Source organism: Vicia villosa, linkage group LG3, assembly GCF_029867415.1.
Source record: "Vicia villosa cultivar HV-30 ecotype Madison, WI linkage group LG3, Vvil1.0, whole genome shotgun sequence".
Classification (NCBI taxonomy): domain Eukaryota; kingdom Viridiplantae; phylum Streptophyta; class Magnoliopsida; order Fabales; family Fabaceae; genus Vicia; species Vicia villosa.
Genome location: NC_081182.1, coordinates 12,252,303 through 12,272,138, shown reverse-complemented (window position 1 = coordinate 12,272,138; position 19,836 = coordinate 12,252,303). Strand labels below are relative to the sequence as shown.

At 34.9% G+C, this 19,836-nt stretch overlaps 3 protein-coding genes across 3 annotated transcripts; 1 reads left to right on the top strand and 2 right to left on the bottom strand.

The window, feature by feature from the left end:
• Window positions 1-497: 497 nt before the first annotated feature.
• On the bottom strand, window positions 498-1,484 carry LOC131660329 (uncharacterized). Its single transcript, XM_058929548.1, has 2 exons — window positions 1,263-1,484; window positions 498-1,171 (listed from the first exon to the last, which is right to left on the bottom strand). The coding sequence occupies exons 1-2, from the start codon at window positions 1,381-1,383 to the stop codon at window positions 609-611; spliced, it is 684 nt and encodes a 227-aa protein (XP_058785531.1). The 5' UTR covers window positions 1,384-1,484; the 3' UTR covers window positions 498-608.
• A 7,931-nt stretch (window positions 1,485-9,415) lies between these two features.
• Window positions 9,416-14,991, top strand: LOC131660326 (uncharacterized). The gene is made up of 11 exons (XM_058929546.1): window positions 9,416-9,690; window positions 10,393-10,450; window positions 10,540-10,650; window positions 10,853-10,990; window positions 11,277-11,346; window positions 11,480-11,535; window positions 11,803-11,928; window positions 13,397-13,536; window positions 14,183-14,255; window positions 14,338-14,412; window positions 14,610-14,991. Exons 1-11 carry the CDS (start codon window positions 9,536-9,538, stop codon window positions 14,931-14,933), a joined length of 1,326 nt encoding a protein of 441 aa, XP_058785529.1. The 5' UTR covers window positions 9,416-9,535; the 3' UTR covers window positions 14,934-14,991.
• Window positions 14,992-15,577: 586 nt separating this feature from the next.
• Window positions 15,578-19,377, bottom strand: LOC131660325 (pentatricopeptide repeat-containing protein At5g42310, chloroplastic). The gene is made up of 5 exons (XM_058929545.1): window positions 17,457-19,377; window positions 17,114-17,266; window positions 16,956-17,027; window positions 16,192-16,412; window positions 15,578-15,907 (listed from the first exon to the last, which is right to left on the bottom strand). Exons 1-4 carry the CDS (start codon window positions 19,191-19,193, stop codon window positions 16,278-16,280), a joined length of 2,097 nt encoding a protein of 698 aa, XP_058785528.1. The 5' UTR covers window positions 19,194-19,377; the 3' UTR covers window positions 15,578-15,907; window positions 16,192-16,277.
• Between the last annotated feature and the right edge of the window lie 459 nt (window positions 19,378-19,836).

Here is a 19,836-nt window from a genome sequence, read left to right as displayed (position 1 = left end):
CAGACATCTTATTAAATCGAGTCCTCCATATTAAATCAACTCTAACTATAGAGCCTAATTTGTTAAGAAATGCACCTAACTCAATCCTATATAGTCGGTCATATGTTATCCAATGCAGGAATCTTAACCCACACTCTCACGCCTAGGATTAGGTGGTCTTATAGCGGAAACCTGATAGCGTGATACAATTTTAAGAAATGTGGTTGGGCCTAACTCAACCCTACAAAACTAAATGATCGCCCCCCATTTATAAACACATTTTCAGGCCATATACCATACAATGCCGGGATGTTTTCTCTCATGTTTTAAGAGTTTAGACTAACAACAATTAAAAAAAATGCTGAGGATTTTAGTGAAGGGAATCTACTCCTGCAAAACACACTGTAATCATTTATAAACTATACTTTAACCTTGATTTTTAAGTAGAAATTTGTACAATCAAGAGTGAAAAATATAATTCCGCAGTCAAGAATATTTAAACCATATCAGACACAAAATGTAACAACTTCCATTAACTTCCATTGAGTAAAAGTAACAGAAATACATAAGAGAGAACAAGATTCAACCCATACATCTTATTAAATCAAGTTCTCCATTTTACATCAACCCTAATAGTATGAAATTCTTCCTGTTCTTCTGGGAGTGACTCCGATCTTCTTCTCACCAACAGAAGCAGACTTATCCATTCTTGAAGCTAGAGGAGGTTTCTTACTAATCTCCTTAGTCCTGCTCCTAAGCATGTACCTTGGAGTTTCACTAACCTCATCAGAATAAGCAGCAGAAACCGATTTTCTAAGACTTCCAAGCTTCCTCGCAGTAGTATTCTTTTTCCCCGATTCAACATTAACACCAAGAGCACGATGAGAAGGCGCCTTAGGCGGCTTAATACTAGTAGTATTAACTTCATTCACCGGCACTCCTTGTAGTTTTCTCTTGAGCCTTTCGTTCCTTCTCGCGGAATATTCATCGTAGAATCTTCCTCTCTCAAATAAAACACCGGATTTAGGGTTGCAAGAATTAGCGAAAGCAATTTCTTCCTCTTCCGGATCTGGTTTTCCGAATTGGTTATTAACCATCCTTGCTAAAGCCCTAAATTCAGTCGCAATTGTGCGGTATTCAGGCCGTAATTGTTCGGGAGATCGAACTGGTTTCTGAGATTTCAATAAAGAACCTGATACAATCAATCATCAACAATCAAAAAATCGTTAATAGATAAAAATTCTAAAATCAAGATCCAGATGTTAAAGAGAATGAAAAAGTACCTGGTGGAGTTTGAAGAGAGGCAGAGTCGGGAATTGTTCGAGTTCCGAGACGAGTAGGAGATTTCGGTATCGGACGCGGTGGCCGGAGGCGGGACTTCATAGTTGATGAAGATTTGTACATTGCTGCGGCGAAATGAATACAGTGTCAGTGATAAATGCGGTGTGGGTTTTTATTTGATTTTTGAACAAGAGGAGCGAGGGTTTTGAGTTAAACAGATATAGAAGAAAGCGTCTATAACGGTCATATTTTTGATCCGACGGCTCATGCTGTAGAATAGAAACAGTGGATTTGTCGTTATCGCAATCGGATTTTTCCTACTTTGGCAGCCTTTTGTTCTCTCTTGTTTTATCTAGAAGTAGTCACTATTTCTATTTTTTATTCTAAATTAGACTCCTAAATTTTTCAATTGTTTAATTTTGGTCTTTTGTATTTCAATTATTTGATTTTAGTTTTTTAATTTTTTTAATTGTTTAATTTTGACTTCCTAAATTTCAATTTTTTTATTTTGGCTCCTCAAATTTACTTCCTTTTGCATTTAATAGTCCCCTATATAAACTAAATTTTATTTTTTATTTTTTCGTTTTTCTTTAATTTTCTTCTTTACAATTCTATTTTTCTTTTTTTTTTATAGTTAAGCTTTCTTTTTTATAGTTAAGCTTTGAATAATATTTTGAAAATCTTAAATATTTCATTCAGCTTAGAATATACCAACAAATATTCAATATCTCTTATAAAAAATTGAAATTCTATATGACTAATAGGATTGTTAGACTTTGAAACTTTATGCTTAACTATGAGGAAGTTATTGGCCAAAGAGATTGTTATTTTAATTAGGTAGTGGTCTATTTTATTTTGTCAAAATAATTTGCCATTACGCATAAGTTAAATGAAATATTTAAGATTTTTTAAATATTACATTCAAAGTTTAACTATTAAAAAAGGAGAAAAATAAAATTATAGAGAGAGAAATTTTAAAAATAAAATAAAATAAAAAGCAACAAAAAATCAAGAAATTTTTTTGCCCTTCTATATCGTTGCCCCCGTCTAACAGCTTCTTATTGTAAAGCCCATTACACGCATGACCCACCTCGCTCTCTATAATCCTCACTGATTCTTCTCGTTTCTGCCTGATTTTATATCCAAAGTACTAGTCTAAAATCCACTTTGACCAGGACGTTCATTCCTACTACACCAAGTCAAGCCCTCTTTCTCCAAACGATGTGACAATGAAGGAGAAAATGTGATCTTGGTTTCAAGGGCTTGGCTATGAGGAAGGGTTCGGCCCCGATGAGGTACCCTATACTGAGGTGAGAAAATTTTGGATTGAGACTTATGCAATCATGGGCGCAGTTATCTAGGAGGGAAGAAAGATTTTGGGTGAGAGTGAAGTCTTTGTGCTTTATTTTATAAAATTATTTATTTATTAACATGTGTGATGCGTTTTGAAGATAACATGGAAAAGGTAAACAAGTTGAAGCTATTCTACAGTCTTGCAAATGCTAAAGGTATTTCGATCTTGGTGAATATTGGGACTTCTACCTCTGCCCCAACTATTAAACAACCACTGTTTATGCGTCGACCCCTTCTCCTATCACGGCTATAAAGACTTATGCTTCTGCTCCCTAATTGGATCAACTTGTGGATACTACTTCCACTTTTGATGATATTAACAATGAATAAGAAGAAAGTGAGGCACAGGTCGATCATATGTTGAATTTGTTCGGGAACAGCGAGTACTCTGCACACAATGACTTTTAACATGAGGAACAAGAGCCATTACCTTTAATATATGTATATTGTCCCCCTCAACAATGAAAAACTTGTCTTTTAATAAAGATGAGTCATCCTCGGATTTTGTATACAACCTAACTATATAGTTTGAGGGTGGGTTAATAGTGGGAAACAAGTTTCGAACAAAAGTCAAGTGCGTGAGAGCTATACAAAAATTTCACATGGAAAACTATGTTGATTATACTGAGGATCACACATATGCATGGAGTTACATGGTTATTTGTCGTAATGAGTTTAGCATGTTTCGCTTGGCAGCGTCTTACAGGAAGAGAAGTGATACTTGGGAGATAAGTTCTATGGGTCCACCTCACAATTGCACTACCACCAATTTTATATAGGATCATCGTAAACTAAGATCTCAATTATATTCCAAGATTGTTTGCGACTTGTAGGTAAGGATCCGTCACTAAAGGTGAGTTCCATAATCTCCCACATCATTACCTAATTCAATTACACTCCCTCATACAGAAAAGCATGGATTGTGAAGACAAAGAAAGTTTAACAAGTTATGGAAATTGGGAAACTTCGTACAACAAACTTCCATAATATTTGGTTTCACTTCAGAAATATGTTCCTAAAATGGTTGAAATTATGAAGACACTTGAAGCTTATACAAATGATGAAACTTATGTTAATGGAACTAGAATCTTCCATTAACTCTTTTTGGCTGTTTCAACCATGAATCAAAAGTTTTGCATTATGCAAACCTATTATTCAAATTGATGAAACATGATTGTACAAGGAAACATTACTTATGGCAGTGGCACAAGACGGTAATAGTAATATCTTTTCAATTGTTTTTGCTCTAGTTGAAGGTGAGACTAGTGGTGGTTGGAGTTTCTTTCTCAATAATCTCATAACACTCATTGATCAACAACCCAACCTCTATTTGATTTCAGACACGCATGCATATATTGAGAGTGCATAGAATAATCCAGATAATGGTTCGCAAAATCCTCCTATTGCACATGTCTACTTCATAAGACACATTGCACAAAACTTCATGCGAGAAATCAAATACAAAAATCATCGGGAAAAAAATGTGAATGTAAATTATGATTTAAACCACCCATAATTCAAACATTAACGCAAGGAAATTAGACTGTTAAATGCGGAGGCTTTAAGGTGGGTGGATAACATTCAAATTAGGAAGTGGACAAGGGCATTTCACGAGGATCGACGATGTGGCCACATGACAACAAACCTTGTGGAATCAACTAATTATGTTTTTAAAGGCACTAGAAACATACTCATAATTGCATTGGTGTGAGAAACATATTATATAGGTTAGGAGAATTATTCGCTAACAGAGGTGTAAATTGGAGTTCAATGTTAGAATTGGGGCAATTGTTCAATGAAAACTACAAGAAAGTTATGAAGAAAAAATTAGCAAATCTAACACACATCTAGTCACAAGATTCGGCCGTCAAAATTATAACTTCAGTGTTTAGGAGATAATGGACCATAATGAGGGAGCGGGAAATGGAACATTATCGAGTCAAACTACATGAAGGTTGATGCGACAGCAAAAAGTTTCAAGTCTTTCGCCAGCCTTGCTCCCATGTCATTCAGCATGTTCTATTATTCGCCAAGACGCATTCTTGCATTTATCTGATGTTTACAAGGTCATAAACTCATTCAGTGTCTATAACAATAGCTTTCCAATGGTAGCTAGTGTGGAATATGTGTCTACATATCAAGGGGGTGTAATTTTCCACGACGAAAATATGAGAAGGAAGAAAAAAGGTCGTCCAAATGGCACACATACTATAATCGAAATGGATACCGCTGATAAAATAGAAAGAAAGTGTGGTATATATCATCTTACTAGTCATATACAAAATTGTTGTCCCAATGTTGGAACTAGTTCTAGATGAAAATTAAATATGTTGTTGAATTTTTTTGCATGCTTCAAATTTAATATTATTGAATTATGAGAGAACGAGAGACATTTGAATAAAACTGTGTGTTTGAATAGCACTGCGAAAGTTGTATTATACAGCGAAATATACATCTCATAGCAATAATTACATAGGGAATATGCTAAAGAATATTCTATTCTATGAGACTAAGGAATATTTTGTGGAGTATTTTCTCTTATACACACACACACATAAACATTAACACTCCCCCCTAAAACTTGAGCATATAAGTCAAATGCAACAAGTTTGTCACATATATAATTAGTTCTGAGACTTCATATGGATTTTGTAAACACATCTGCTAATTAGAGTTGACAAAGCTTCTGACGATGTTGTTTGATTCAATCTTATCCTTAACAAAGTGATAGTCTATCTCAATATGTTTGGTCTTCTCAGGGAAGACTGGATTTGAAGTAATGTGTAATGCAGCCTGATTATCACAAATAAGTGTCATTGATCTTATTTCTTCACTTTGAAGTTCTTTGAGCAACTGCTTTAACTAAATGAGCTCACATGTTGCCATTTCATTATCTTATACTCTGCCTTGGCGCTTTATATTGCAACTACATTTTATTTCTTACTTTCCAGGATATAAGGTTTCCTCCAACAAGTACACAATACCCAGAGTCTATCAATGGTTGACCATGTCCAATCAGCATCAAAATATCTAACTATATGAGTATGTCTTTTATCTTCATACCCGAGACTTTTCCTAGAGCATATTTGATGCATCTCAAAATTCGGATAACAGCATGTATGTGTTTCTAGAAAGCAGAGTTTAAGAATTGACTTACCACACTAACAGCAAAAGAAATGTTCAGACGAGTGACCTTGAGATAATTCAAATTTCCAATCAATATCCTATACCTTCCTTAGTCAGATTGAGGCTCCCCCTGATTGGGTAGAAGTTTGAGACTTGGATTCATAAGAGGATAAGTTGTTTTAGCGTTCAACAAACTTCTTTCTTCACAAATATTCGTAGCATATTTCGGCCGAGAAATCACCAAACCATCTTTAGATTGAGCTACCTCAATACCAAAAAAAATACCGCAGTTTAACTGGAGTATTCCCTGCTGATCACTACCAATTATGACAATATCATCTACATACACAATAAGATGCACACGTTATTGGGTTGAGTGACGATAAAACAAATAATGATCAGCTTCACTATGGACCATACCAAACTGTTGTACTACAATGCTGAATTTGCCAAACCAAGCTCTCGGGGACTGCTTAAGACCTATGTAGCCTACAAACCATAGTCAATGACCCCCCTTGAGCAACAAACCTAGGTGGTTGCTCCATATATATACTTCCTCTTCAAGATCACCAATTAAAAATTCATTTTTGACGTCATGTTGATGAAAAGGCTAATGTCGAATGGCTGCAATGGCGAGAAGAAGTCTAATTGATGCCATCTTGACTACATGCGAGAAAGTATCCCTATAATTTAACCTAAAAATATAAGTGTATCCTTTGGCTACCAAGCGAGCTTTAAACTTATCAATCTTACTATTCTGGACTGGGCCTGCGGCTGACCAACCGCAGGGCAAAGCCCACTCCAACGATACTGCAAGGAAGACCCAACGAAGTAGCTGAAACTGCCATAACTGTTGGGGAGCTTCTCACCCACATGCCTCTCTAAGGACACATGGCCAACTGTCCTCAAGAAGAGCCAGTCTTCCAACACCCGAAGATCTCGAAGCAGATGACCCATAGTGTAGACCATGCGCTGGTCTTCCCTATCCATGTAGGATCCTGGCAATATTTTATAGTGGAGCAGAGAGTCCATCTCATAATTGAAGATCTTGGCCCTGCGCGGGGGCAATATAAATACCCTATTCACAAGAGAGTCGGGTATTCTAATCACATTCTAACTTCGTACTTGCTCTCTTTCACTGTGAACCTTACTTTGGCATCGGAGTATCTTGCAGGTACACCCCCTTTTTTATCAAACACAGAAGTCCAAGTGTTGCAGGCCACTTAAGACTGTTCTGATTTCGGTAAGATCAATGGCGCCATTTGTGGGAAGCCTTTGCTCCCCCGTCTTCTGAAACAGACCAAAGCAAACTCAATCTCTAAAACCTACCAATCATCATGGCCAGCCAACACGACGATAACTTGAAACCTTCGCTGCCATCGACGACCTCAACAACAACATAGCTGGTCACAAACAAGGTGACCCCAGGGACAGATAAACCGCCTCATCCTCTTCCGATGACGTGGTCCCCAACGCTGTCCAACAGCACGAGACCCTTGGTTCTGATCAAGAGATTCACGTGCCATGCAACACTGACCCGGCCACGGTGCCCTTGTTCGCAACGATCAACCAGACCAACTTCCTCATTTTTTCAGCAAAACCAACAGATCACAATGTTGGAGAAGGGTTGCTGATCATGCTCCCCCTATGAGATATCGACGATCCAGGTCCCGCAGTCACTCCCCACGACGACGAGACACCCGTTCATGCTCTCCCCGCGGAGGCACCAATAGAATGATTCTCGATCAACAAATACGACTAAAATAATAGCACAAACAACAAATAAAAATACTTGACTATGCAAAATATATAATAGCATGCAAGAATCAAAAGAATATCATATGTTCCATTAAGAGTGTTCACATCATATCTTTAACATGATTGTCAGTGTTGACTGGCCACCAACACTTCTAGATATCGTTATTGTCATCCACAATAGAGATGTATGAAACATGCTTGTTTATTCTTCTAATCCGCCTTTCACCTCCATTAATCTCTTCGCGTAACCAACAATTTAAGCTAGCCTTTAGTTGCTCAAAATTCCAGTTAACTCTATAAGGGATTTTCATGACAAGTTTGGTTCTTGAATAAAAAACGTATCCAACAATATTCATGTTAAAATAAATGGAAAAAAATTGAGAAGAAGGGTAAGAAAATGGTTCATAAGACACTTTTGTTTATATAAATTTCATCTTAAATACGCTCTAATCGAATTGGCATCTCATATTAAAACATAATATAAAATGCTCTATAATAATATTCTACTGTATAAATAAAAAATAAAATATTATATTACCTCCGTTTTTTATTATAAGTTGTTTTGGACTTTTCACACCTATTAAGAAAAATAATAATTGTCGTATAAAAATGAGAAATCATGAAAGTTTTTACAAAATTATCTTTCATTAATGACATGTGTCAGATAAATTTACATAATTGAAAAGAGAGAGACCAAATAAACTTACATAATTAAAAAGAGAGAATAATAAATATTTAAGAATATAATAGAAAAAATATCATTAATTATTCATTGAAATTATAAAGCGACTTATATTTAAATACAATTTTTTTCAAAGCGATTTATAATAAAAATGGAGGGAGTAATAAAAACATATGTAAGACAAATTTATTGATGATTTGAAATATTTTATTTTTATAACTTAAAATATTAATTGTTTCATTAAGACATTTGATATTATGGTTTAAATTTTATTATTTAAAATATATTTCTAGAAATTTTAAATTTATTTTAAATTTTTATTTTTAATGTACATTAATATTTATTAGAGTTCATGTGTGTGAGAAAGTTGGCTATTTCACCAATCGTTAGTTGGTCTAGTGGTGATTGACGCTAGACTTGGTAGGAAGAATCACAGTTCGATTTCCCGCAATTGCGATCGAAAGAGGGCTAAAACCACTTGATGCCATAATTGACCCTAAACCCGACTAAACCAGTAAGAGCAGTATAAAACTCTGTATCCATTATGCTCAGTAGTCAATTGTCAAAGTTTCACACTAAATTTTAATTCTTTTCATAAATTTCACCAAAGCATAGTCACTTATTAGAATAGAATTATAAACAAAGTAACACTTATTTTAAGCATAAACAAAAATTAATGCCTAAAAAGTTTAGGCGTTAAACAACTGAACACCTTAAATACGATAACGACTGCTGCTTCATAATCATATTCAATTTGTCAACTCAGTATACATTTTAAAAGGAAAATGCGACAACATAATTTTGTTTACAAAAATAATAATTTAATTAAAACATACTGATATAATAAAAAAATTACATTATCAATTAATCACAACAGTTATTTAGTTTAAAATATTTGCCTTTTATTTTAATTTTTTTAAAATAAATAATTAAATGCTTATGATGCATTGTAAATTTGTTTAAATTAATAATTTATATTAATTAATCTCTAAAAAGAAAAGTCAAAACAAGAAAAACAGTCAAAAACAAAATTAAAAATAATTTTGCATTACAAAATTAATTCAAAAGTTATGATTTTCACACGAAAATAAAAAATAAAAAACAACACAAAAATTATTTAATATAAATATACCTGATACTTTTTGTTAACCGCGTTTCATCAACACCGTTGAACGTGTGAAAAAGCAATCGATTAGTAATGAATTTGTTATATAATAGTGTATTCATAAACAAAAAATTGAGAAATTGAGAAAATTATTAGAGAAACGCAGTGTGGAAGAAGTTTAATAAATATACTTTATATCATGAAAAATCTTACCATAAATAAAAGAATGAAATGATACAGTGGATCTTGCCATGGCTGATCTTCTTTCTCTTTCATCTTTTCTCTTCTCAATCATCATCTACTTCCTCTCTTCTTCCCGAGATCTCTTCTCTGTTAATGGCGAATCTATCAACAATTTCACTCAATTTTCAGTTACACCGATCAACTACGATCTCTATCATTCCAGGTTTTAATCTCTTCCTTAATTATTGAAATCCACGCTTTTTCAATTTCGCAATTCAATTATGCAAATCTGCAGTTCAAATCACGTTTTTAGTTATAGACTTATAGTTGAATTTCAGTTGCGATTTTGTTAAATGAATCTGAATCTGTAGTGTATGGTTAATTTCAGTTACAATCTGTAGTATATTAGTTTCTATAGTTAAATTTCAGTTAAGATTTTGTTGAATGAATCTCAATATGTGTTATATTAGTTTCTATAGTTAAATTTCAGTTACGATTTTGTTGAACGAATCTCAATCTGTAGTGTATTAGTTAGTTTCTATAGTTGTTGAATGAATTTCAATCTGTAGTATATTAGTTTTACTTGCCTTGTGTAGAAACTGATTTACAATTCGCTATGAAGCACGGCCACTAAAAACATGACACTGACACGTCGACGCCATAATAATTTGAAAAAATTAATGAATTAAATGTAATAATAAGTGTCAGTGTTGATTGCGGACACCGACAGTGACTGGTCAACGCCTTTTTTCAGAGGTGGCGGTGTTAACAATTCGTTTATATTGTGTCTTTTTATGTTGTTTGATTTCTTAATTGTCACGCTTTGGTTTTATGGAGCACTGCACTGTATTTTTTTTTCAATTACTTGATTTGTTCTGTAATTTTGTGAAATTGCTTATTTGTTTGTTGTTGTGGAATTCTGCAGTCGGAAATTGATGGATGAGATCAAGGATTTGGTACATCGTCATCCAGATAAGCTTTCTGTGAGTAGTTAATGATGTGTTTAGATTTGTCTACTGTGTGTTTTGGTATTTGAGTATACATAGTTCTTATCTTCGATGTTTTAATGTAGATGGAGACAGTTAAAGCGAGAAACAAAGGCTATGGTGCTGAGATTGGGGTGGTTACTTATTGTAAGGGAAAGAAAGATACTGCTGAGAAGCCAAAGCTTCGGATCCTTCTTGTAAGATTTCTGCATTCATTGGTATTAGTTATAGGGTTTCATGTTACCAGTTGTTTAATGTTAGAAACAATTGTATGTTAGTTGTGATACTATAATTACAATAAGGTGTTCTTTTACACAAAGCTGTAATTTGGCATGTAGTGGATAGTTTTCTCAAATTGGTTATTCTGGTTTTTTTGACAGATGATTCCTTGTCTTCCAGAGTTTTGGACAGCATGGAAGGGAGCTGATTACCTCAGAACTTGCTTTAAAGATTTTGTCTATTCTAAGTGAAGAACAGTTTCTACCCGGCATGGATAAAGCTTCCTTAAACAGTACACTTGACCAGCTTGTAATAAAGGTAAGTGAAATTTCTGCCTTAAGCATGCGATAATCATGAATTTCATTGTGGAACTAGGCTCTAACTATTAAGGTGCTGATGAAGTTCCATAATCATATACGTGGAGTATTACAACTATGTCCCGATTGTTACACATTTGATTTTGGGTGTATATTGAAGTTTTAGAGTTAGGGAATACTTTTAATAAATGTAAGAAAAAAATGTAAGAGTTATGTGCATTTATGGAGTATTAGAATTAACAGGAGAGATTGGTATCTTCATAATGTTGCTGTCTAATTACTTATAGGTGATTCCAATGGAAAACTTTAATGGCCGCAAACTTGTTGAGGCTGGAGATCTGTGTGAGAGAAGAAATGGTATTGTATTTATCCTGTATAATACTTATTACAGTAGTTACTAATTTTGAAAATGGTATTGTATTTATCCTGTATGATACTTAGTACAGTAGTTACTAATTTTGAAATGCCTAAAGTGTATATTATGTGACAGGCAGAGGAGTTGATCTCAACCGTAATTGGAGTGTAGATTGGGGCAAAAAGGAAAAGGTCTGTTACATGTCTTCAATCTCTATGTTGGTACTGTGAAATTTTATTAATTAATGGTGCTTGTACTGTTTTCATTGTCGGCTTGCACCTTTTAGTTAGTTTGAGATAGCAATATGTAAGAAGAGGATTTTTTAGCTAGATTACATTTCTCATTCTTGTTAGCTGCTTGTCAATCTATGCCCTGATCTTTCTTTTTCAGCTAAGTGTCAAACTGTTTATTATTTTTTGAAGCTTTATATTCATTTTTATTACTGCTCAAAACAATAGGACTATGATCCATATGAGGAGAATCCCGGAATTGCCCCATTTAGCGAGCCTGAAAGTCAAATTATGAGGAAACTTGCGATATCTTTTGAACCACATATATGGGTCAATGTGCACTCTGGAATGAAGGTAAGCTTAGTTAAGTTTTCACCTTTTTTGAAAAATAAAATGATTCCCTTATGTTTCTTATCTATCTCTATGCTATAATTCCATATGTGCATGTTATAAAAACCCAAGCAGGAGTTAGAGTTTTCATTTTCAATTTAATTGCTGACATAATTAGTAAATAATCTCGTAGATTCTATTTACTTGTTTCAACTTTATCAGTGATATTTCTTTATGGGATGCTAAACCTAATTTCTATTTGCTTTTTGTTAAACTTCTAAACCAGCATGTTTACCAATAAAATGTATCCTCCAGGATCCCATAACTTGAAATAGAGTGACAGAGCAAAATGTGAAATATGAGAACTGCCTAGATCAGCCACCAATAAGCATCCCTTCCATCAAATCTACAGTCATCTAAAGGCCTAAATTTCCAGCACACCCGGCGAATCTTCCTGGATCGGAATTGCTCTGATTCCAGTTGATAGAAACCAACCGATATACAAAAGGAAACATGGAAAATCCCTTTGAATTACATAATAATACCGCATAACTTCGAGTCTGCACCTCCCCTAATGCCAAATTGACCCCTTTCCAATCTAATTTCAAAATACATGACTCTTCTCCTATCTTCCCTTATTTATTCTACACACGAACACAACATTAATAAAATATAACTGCTCTAATACTACAATTATTTCCCACTAATCACTCCTAATAATATAATAATTGCTTCTTAAAACTAGAACTGCTAACCCAATGAAGTTAGCGATGATAAGTCTTAACATTCTGTCAACCCAATGTATATTACAGCTGCATCTTTCTAAAGCATTAATTTTTCTCATTCAAAAAATGGCTACTGAAATTCATTTGTCTTAATTCTGTTTTTTATTTTTTTTAATTTAGATGTCTCACTGGTAACACAAGCTTCACATTTAGTCCTTTAGCTAACAATCCCTGCTGCAACTACTCTTGTACTATCCTTCTTAAAGAAGTGTCATATTGTTATGCAAATGAAATAAAGATGTGATAGAAATTGTTGAGAATCTCTTTTGGGAACAGAAGAAGTATCAGGTGTAAATATTAGGATTGGCATACATTATTAACATTACAGTACCTGACTCTGACGAAGTATGGAGTCCACATTTGAGTTTGACTCTGACCAGGGTGGAGTCCATATTTGGCAATATGGAGGCGAATAACCCCATTCAATTAAAAAAAAAAAAAACTAATACTATAATTGTTAGGTTGTCATTTAAGCCTTGCTGTGGTTAAAACTTTGCCCCTTATGGCACTATATTTTCTTATGTGAAGTAGGTGATATTTTCTCACCTTCATGGCTCTTACTGTGTATTATTTACTTCTGTTATTTTAGCTGTTACACTTGCTGCTTTTACAATACTTGACTGTAATTTGGTAAAGATGCTTTGGAGCCATCATCATATGAACTTATATGACAAATATTACTGTCCCTTTTCCAACCCTCTCTGCAGGCTCTTTTTATGCCATATGATCACAAAAATACTACACCTGATGGATTGCCATTGCAACGGATGAAGTCGTTGCTTGAAGAAGTTAATCAGCTTCATTGCCATAAGCGTTGTGTGATTGGGTCTGGAGGCGGTTCCGTAGGGTTAGTTAATTTTTATTTGAATCTGATGAGAGGGCTGATACAAATTTTTTACTAGGCCAATTGTTTGGGATTTATATATCTGTTTTCTTCTGTTATCTTCATTGCTAAAAAAATGAACAGTTGGTCACAGTTAGTTTATTTTAATGACTGTCAAAGTTCTTATTTGTATTTTCTTCTGTCTTATTTTCCTACCTTATGAATGATGTCACTCATGACAAGAGGATAAATTTGACTATTGCAGTTTTTATGTCTATTTTATTTATTTTGGATGCATCTTAAAATATGGAACTTAACCAAAGTGCATGTAAGATGGAGAGATACTCTTACTCAAAACACAGTAAACCCATGATGACTTGGCTTATTGGTTGTCAAGCTGGACGTGAATAGCACAAGTTTGGCTAATTGACATCTTAGGGACTCAGATATGCTTTTCTTTTATATATAATTGGAAGTTGCAAGTGGTTGCTCTGTACTAAATTTTAGGTGCCAAAAGTGTTGAATTGAAAATTGTAAATTTTTAAAGTATAACATACATGATCTGTTTTAGTGCTTCAGAATTACTAGTCTTGAGGTAGACAGATGGCTTTATATTGCTGTCCATAGTTTATATGTCAATTCATCCTCAAATAAGAACTTGATTCTCCAGGTATTTTGCACACGGGACAGCAACCGATTTCATGTATGATGTTGCGAGGGTTCCCTTGGCCTTCACCTTTGAGGTATGCATGTTTACTAGACCTCTTCCCATTTTGTACTAGCAGATTTGGTTGTGGTGTCCTAATGTCTTGTATTGACCGACAGATATATGGGGATGCAACGGCTGCCTCAAATGACTGTTTTAAAATGTTTAATCCCACTGACCGTGCTAGCTACAATGTATGTTACTTGAAAACTTCACTGCAATTATCACTTAGTTCCTTCTAAGTTTATTTGAGAGTTGTTTCGTATTCCTTTCGAGTAATTCCTTAACTACAAATAAATTGATTTTTTAACCTTTCAATTAAGGAGATGGATATGACATTTAGAAAAAGTAGAACAACGAAGATCCTAACATCTTGCATTATCTTTTTCAGACTGTTCTCGAGGACTGGTCTGCAGCTTTCTTTACAATTTTTAAATTGGGGCCGCACCAGCTTGGTGAGATCCAATCAAAAGCATCTGTCGTTAAGTTGGATAAGTTAGTATCAATAGATGAATATCTAGATGGGTATTTGATGGAGAGAAGGAATAGATATGGAAAAAAGATGGAGGTACTTGAGCTTGGAATGCAAGAAATAAGAACATATTATAGGCTCTTTTTACTATCGTCAGTTTTACTATTGTGCATGTTCTGTTCTAGAATTTCAAAAACTAAAACTAAGGGGAGTAGACCAATTGTTTCTGCTATTCCCCTTTAAAATTAGGTCGTAGCAGAAACTGTATATCCAATTTTGAGAAAAAATTGTTAATTTATTATTGTTCTCTCTACTACTCTGTAATGCCCCCTTCATCCCAGGTTATATATTCTAATCCTTTATTGTGCCGACCTCGGGGAATGATAGATTATTGTATTATAAAAAAAATGAAATGTTGTGCTACCTATCCGCTCAGGTGGCTCTACCCGTGGTACAACTTAGTAATGCATTCATGTGACGCTAAGAGCTGTCTTCATTTGTTATGTTACATGAAATATATTCGTCTAATTTTGGATGAAGAAATGGCACCATTTGATTCTATTGCCTCTTAGATTACAAAATTTATCGTATGAACAATATAGTATATTTGTTTTTATGTTATCAAATGAAACAAATTGAAAATAATATGTGAATATGTTGTAAGCTATTTCATAGAAATTAAAAAACAAACAGATATTTTATAATAATATAAACTCTCATTTTTGACAATGCAATAAGATAAACCTAACCAAACTGTAAATAACTATTTCAAACGGCCTGCAGTAATGCTTTCACACACCGATGGAAAAAAAAATCTGACAGAATGATAGAAGATAAACCTAAATAAATTGTAAGTAAAAGTTTTGAAATGTTCTCGAGTGCAGGCATTGAAGATGAGATTGAAAATGAATGCATACTCACTATTCCTTTTTCAAATTTACATGGACTCCCACTTATGCACTTTAACGTGTAAACATACAATACAATGTGAAAAGAATATACAGTATAATACATTAATCCCCAAGACTGATACTAGATGGTACAACATTTCGAGAAGCCAACAGTGTCTCTGCATGTTTTTTCATTTTTTTGAGTTTGGAGAGGGTTCCATGTGATTTCCGTAACTTTGTTTGTTGTTCTGTTACAGCAGGAGCGTACATTTCCAGGATGGTTACACTGCAGATATTTCTGTGGCACCATCTATACTAAAGCCACAGCTGCAATCATATGTCATTATTAGATTAACTAATAAGTATAATCATAATTTGAATTGCTACAGATAAGTAATACGGTAAATATTAAAATAAACATGAAACCCTCTTAAATTGTCTTTTCCAAGGGCAAATATACTTGTAAATTAAGAAGGCAAAAGACCAATTTAACATAAAGTACAGACTGATTTCAGCCAAACCGTCGTATAATTGCAGAGTAAATATTATTCTTTTAAAAGTTGAATCATGTTATGCAATTGTAAGCAGGGAGGTAGCAAGTTAGCACTAACCTTCAGAATTAGAACCACATATACCAGGTGACCAAACTTGACTTTATTTTACCGCTTACAACTCGGTATAGGCTTTATTAATGTGCTTAATAATTCCTGATCTTAGTGTCTGTTGATCTTAGTGTTTGTTTCATGTATCTAAGAGCAGACCGCAGCATTGCTCTAGCTTTTCTATCTGGAGTGCATCCGGACCTAACCATTTCTTCATACACAGCTGGAACCTGAAACGCAAATGATGCAGCATAATTCGTGCAATGAAGTTGACTGATTGTAAGAGACAAATAAGTTGGAAAAACAGGATCTACAACTTTTACCCAATTGTTTTTCTTCTATGAAAAATCACACTACCATCTATCTATATTAGAGAAGAGGAAGAATGTGGACTGTGCTTAACATATCAAAAACATTGCAAGAGAATGGACTCAAACCAATTTATCCGTTATTTTTCCTTAATTATTAATTACTGTGAACCACCATGGCTTAGGGGCTGCAAAACCAATATAAACAACAACTACGAAATAAAAAATAGAGTACGAGTTCTAAGAACATCGGAGCTAAAAACCTATATGATAAATTTCATTGACCAGATGCAAGAGTGAAGAATTATAAAATTATAGATAACACATATTGATTGCAATTATGGCATATTACATACCTTGTTTAACTATATGATAAATTTCATTTCATTGACCAGAAGCAAGAGTGAAGAATTATAAAAAAATAGACAACACATATTGATTGCAATTATGGTATATTATACATACCTTGTTGAACTTTTCAACACGAATTAAGCCTTTCATGAGCGTAGTATAAGTAATTACATCAGGTTCGACACCCTGTAGTACACAAACAAATAAATAACATATAATTTAAGGTCTTTGGCCCAAAAAAGAAGGGGGGAGGGGAATAGTAAAAAGCATACATTGTCTTTCATGTACTGCAGTACAGCAAATGCTTCAGCGTCTCTTCTATCTTCACCAAAAGCATTGATTAAGGAATTGAGAGCTAAAAGACTGGGAGTAAGACCCTCAGCTGCCATCATCCTAAATGCATTTACTGCTTGATCGGACAGACCCTGCCCAAATTCATGCAAAATATCACCAAAATTACTAACTAACTAGTCCACTTATTAAATAAGCTAAGATGAGATATTCTAGATACAAATATGGTACATTCCTCACCCAGTCCAAAGCCAATGCCTCAGCGTGTTTTTCAATTCAAGAATAACATTAACAATTCAGATAATAACATGCATAATAACATACCCTTTGTGCATAAGCATTAATTAGAGCATTATACATGGTCGCAGTTGCCTTGAATCCCATAGATTTCAAGACCTCAAGGCACTCAATGGCATCATTAAACCTTCCAGACTTTCCATAAATATCGACGAGAGTGGTATAGGTAACAGCATTGGGCAACAATCCTTGACTCTGCATTCTGCTCAACAAATCACTCACTCGTTCCCATCTCTCCTGCGCACCCATAGAATTAATCATAATGTTATAAGTCATAACACAAGGCGAATACCCACTCTGCTGCATTTCCTCAAACAATTCCTCTGCCCTATTATGTCGCCCGGACTTACAATGACAATCAATCAGCGTATTCCATGTAACTGTGTCCGGTCGAATCCCCTCAGACATCATTCGTTCAAATGTTGCAATCGCTTGATCAATACAATTATACTTTCCAAAAGTATCAATCATCACATTATAAAAATGTCTATCAGGCTGCACACCACAACTCTTCATCTCCTTCAAAACCTGAAACGATTTCTGCCACTCCCCTTTATCCCTATAACTCGCCAATATTCGACTATAAATAAACGAATTCGGCTGCAAATTACTCGCTTCCATTTCTTTCAACATAATCCTCGCACTCTCCCATCTTCCAGCGTGAGAATATGCATCAACCAACAAACTATAAGTCTGTTCGTCAGGTAAAACACCACTCTTCTCCATTTCAGAAACAACAAACTCTGCATCTTTAAGAGAACCAGTTTTCACATAACCTTTAAGCAATGCATTATAAGCCCTAGTCCTCGGCTCCGAACCATTTTCTTTAATCTCCTCAAACAACGCCTCTGCCTCAACCGTTCTACCCGAATTTCCCAAAGCTAATATAACCGCAACAAGAGTTCCTGATTTAGGACTCAAACCTTTACCCTGAGCAACTGCAAGAAAATGCATTGCTCGCGTCGCATCACCGGCTTTCGAAAAACCGAGGATTATATCATTCAATAGGTGACCGTCAGCTTCGATTTTATCCGATTCGAGTTCGGCATAAAGCTTTTGAAGAATCGGAGAATCGATTCTATTCGAACGAGTTAACGATTTGATAATTGAACTATAATTAACGAAATCAGGTTGAAAACCGTCACGGCGCATTCTAGACATTAGGTTTAGCGCTTTTTCAAGGTCACCGTTACGAGCACAAGCACCGATTAAAGCGTTATAGGTTAACGGAGTTAGAACCTGTCGTTGAGAGAGTAAGAAAGCTTCGTAGAGCTTTTCGTTTCGTCCGAGCGCGTGGATGAGGATTGAGTAGAGAAGCTCGTAGGAGAAACAGAGGTTGTGTTTCTGGAGCCATGTAACGACGGCGTATGCTAGGTTAATGGAGGTAGAAGAAGAACAGAGGGATTTGAGAAGCGCGTGCCAGAGTGGAGCGGGAACGGCTCGGTATGACTCGGCGAGTTGGAACTCGGTGGGAGAGAGCGAGTCTGTGTTGTTGTTGTTGGAGTTGGAATCAGTGGAGGTGGAATCGTTGGAGAGGAACTGGAGGAGGGGAGCGAAGTCGTAACGGCGGTTTTGGAGGGAGAGAATGTCGTTGGGACCGTCGTCTTTGATTATTAGTCTGGGGGATGAGGAGGATGTGGCGGCGGATGGAGGTGGTTGAGAGATGACATGGTGGTGGTGGTGGCGGTGGATTGGGAAAAAGTTAACGCGGGTTGCATTGAACGGTAACGGAATAGAAGTTAGTTGTGGTTGCGAAAGCAACATGTTAATTAAAGTGTTAATGTTATCATAAAGAAATGAGGCAGATGAAGGAGAGAAAAGAAAAGGGCTCCTAGTGGATGAAGCCTTTATCACCTCACCAGTCACCACACACGCATCAAGCTTGGTAAGAGTAGGATTTGATTCTAAAAAAATTTGGATTAGATAGTAAGCTATCTCTTCCAATTTAATCAAAAGATCTGAATGCAAACGCTTTGTTGTCCATAAAAATAGCTGTTTTCTTCACACAAACTAGTAACTAACCCGTGCGTGTGCACGGGTTCTGGTATGTGACGCGCATTTGTTTCAGATATACATTTTTTAATAGAAAAATGTCTGATACTCGTTAAAAAATAATAATTGAATGTATAGAAATATGTCTGGTACCCGTGAAAAAATAATAATTGAATGTATAGAAAAGTGTCTGGTACCCGTGAAAAAATAATAATTAAATGTATAGAAAAATGTCTGGTACCCGTGAACAAATAATAATTGAATGTATAAAAAAATGTCTAGTATCCGTGAAAAAATAATAATTAAATGTATAAAAAAATGTCTGGTACCCGTAAAAAAAATAATAATTGAATGTATAAAAAAATGTCTAGTATCCGTGAAAAAATAATAATTAAATGTATAAAAAAAATGTCTG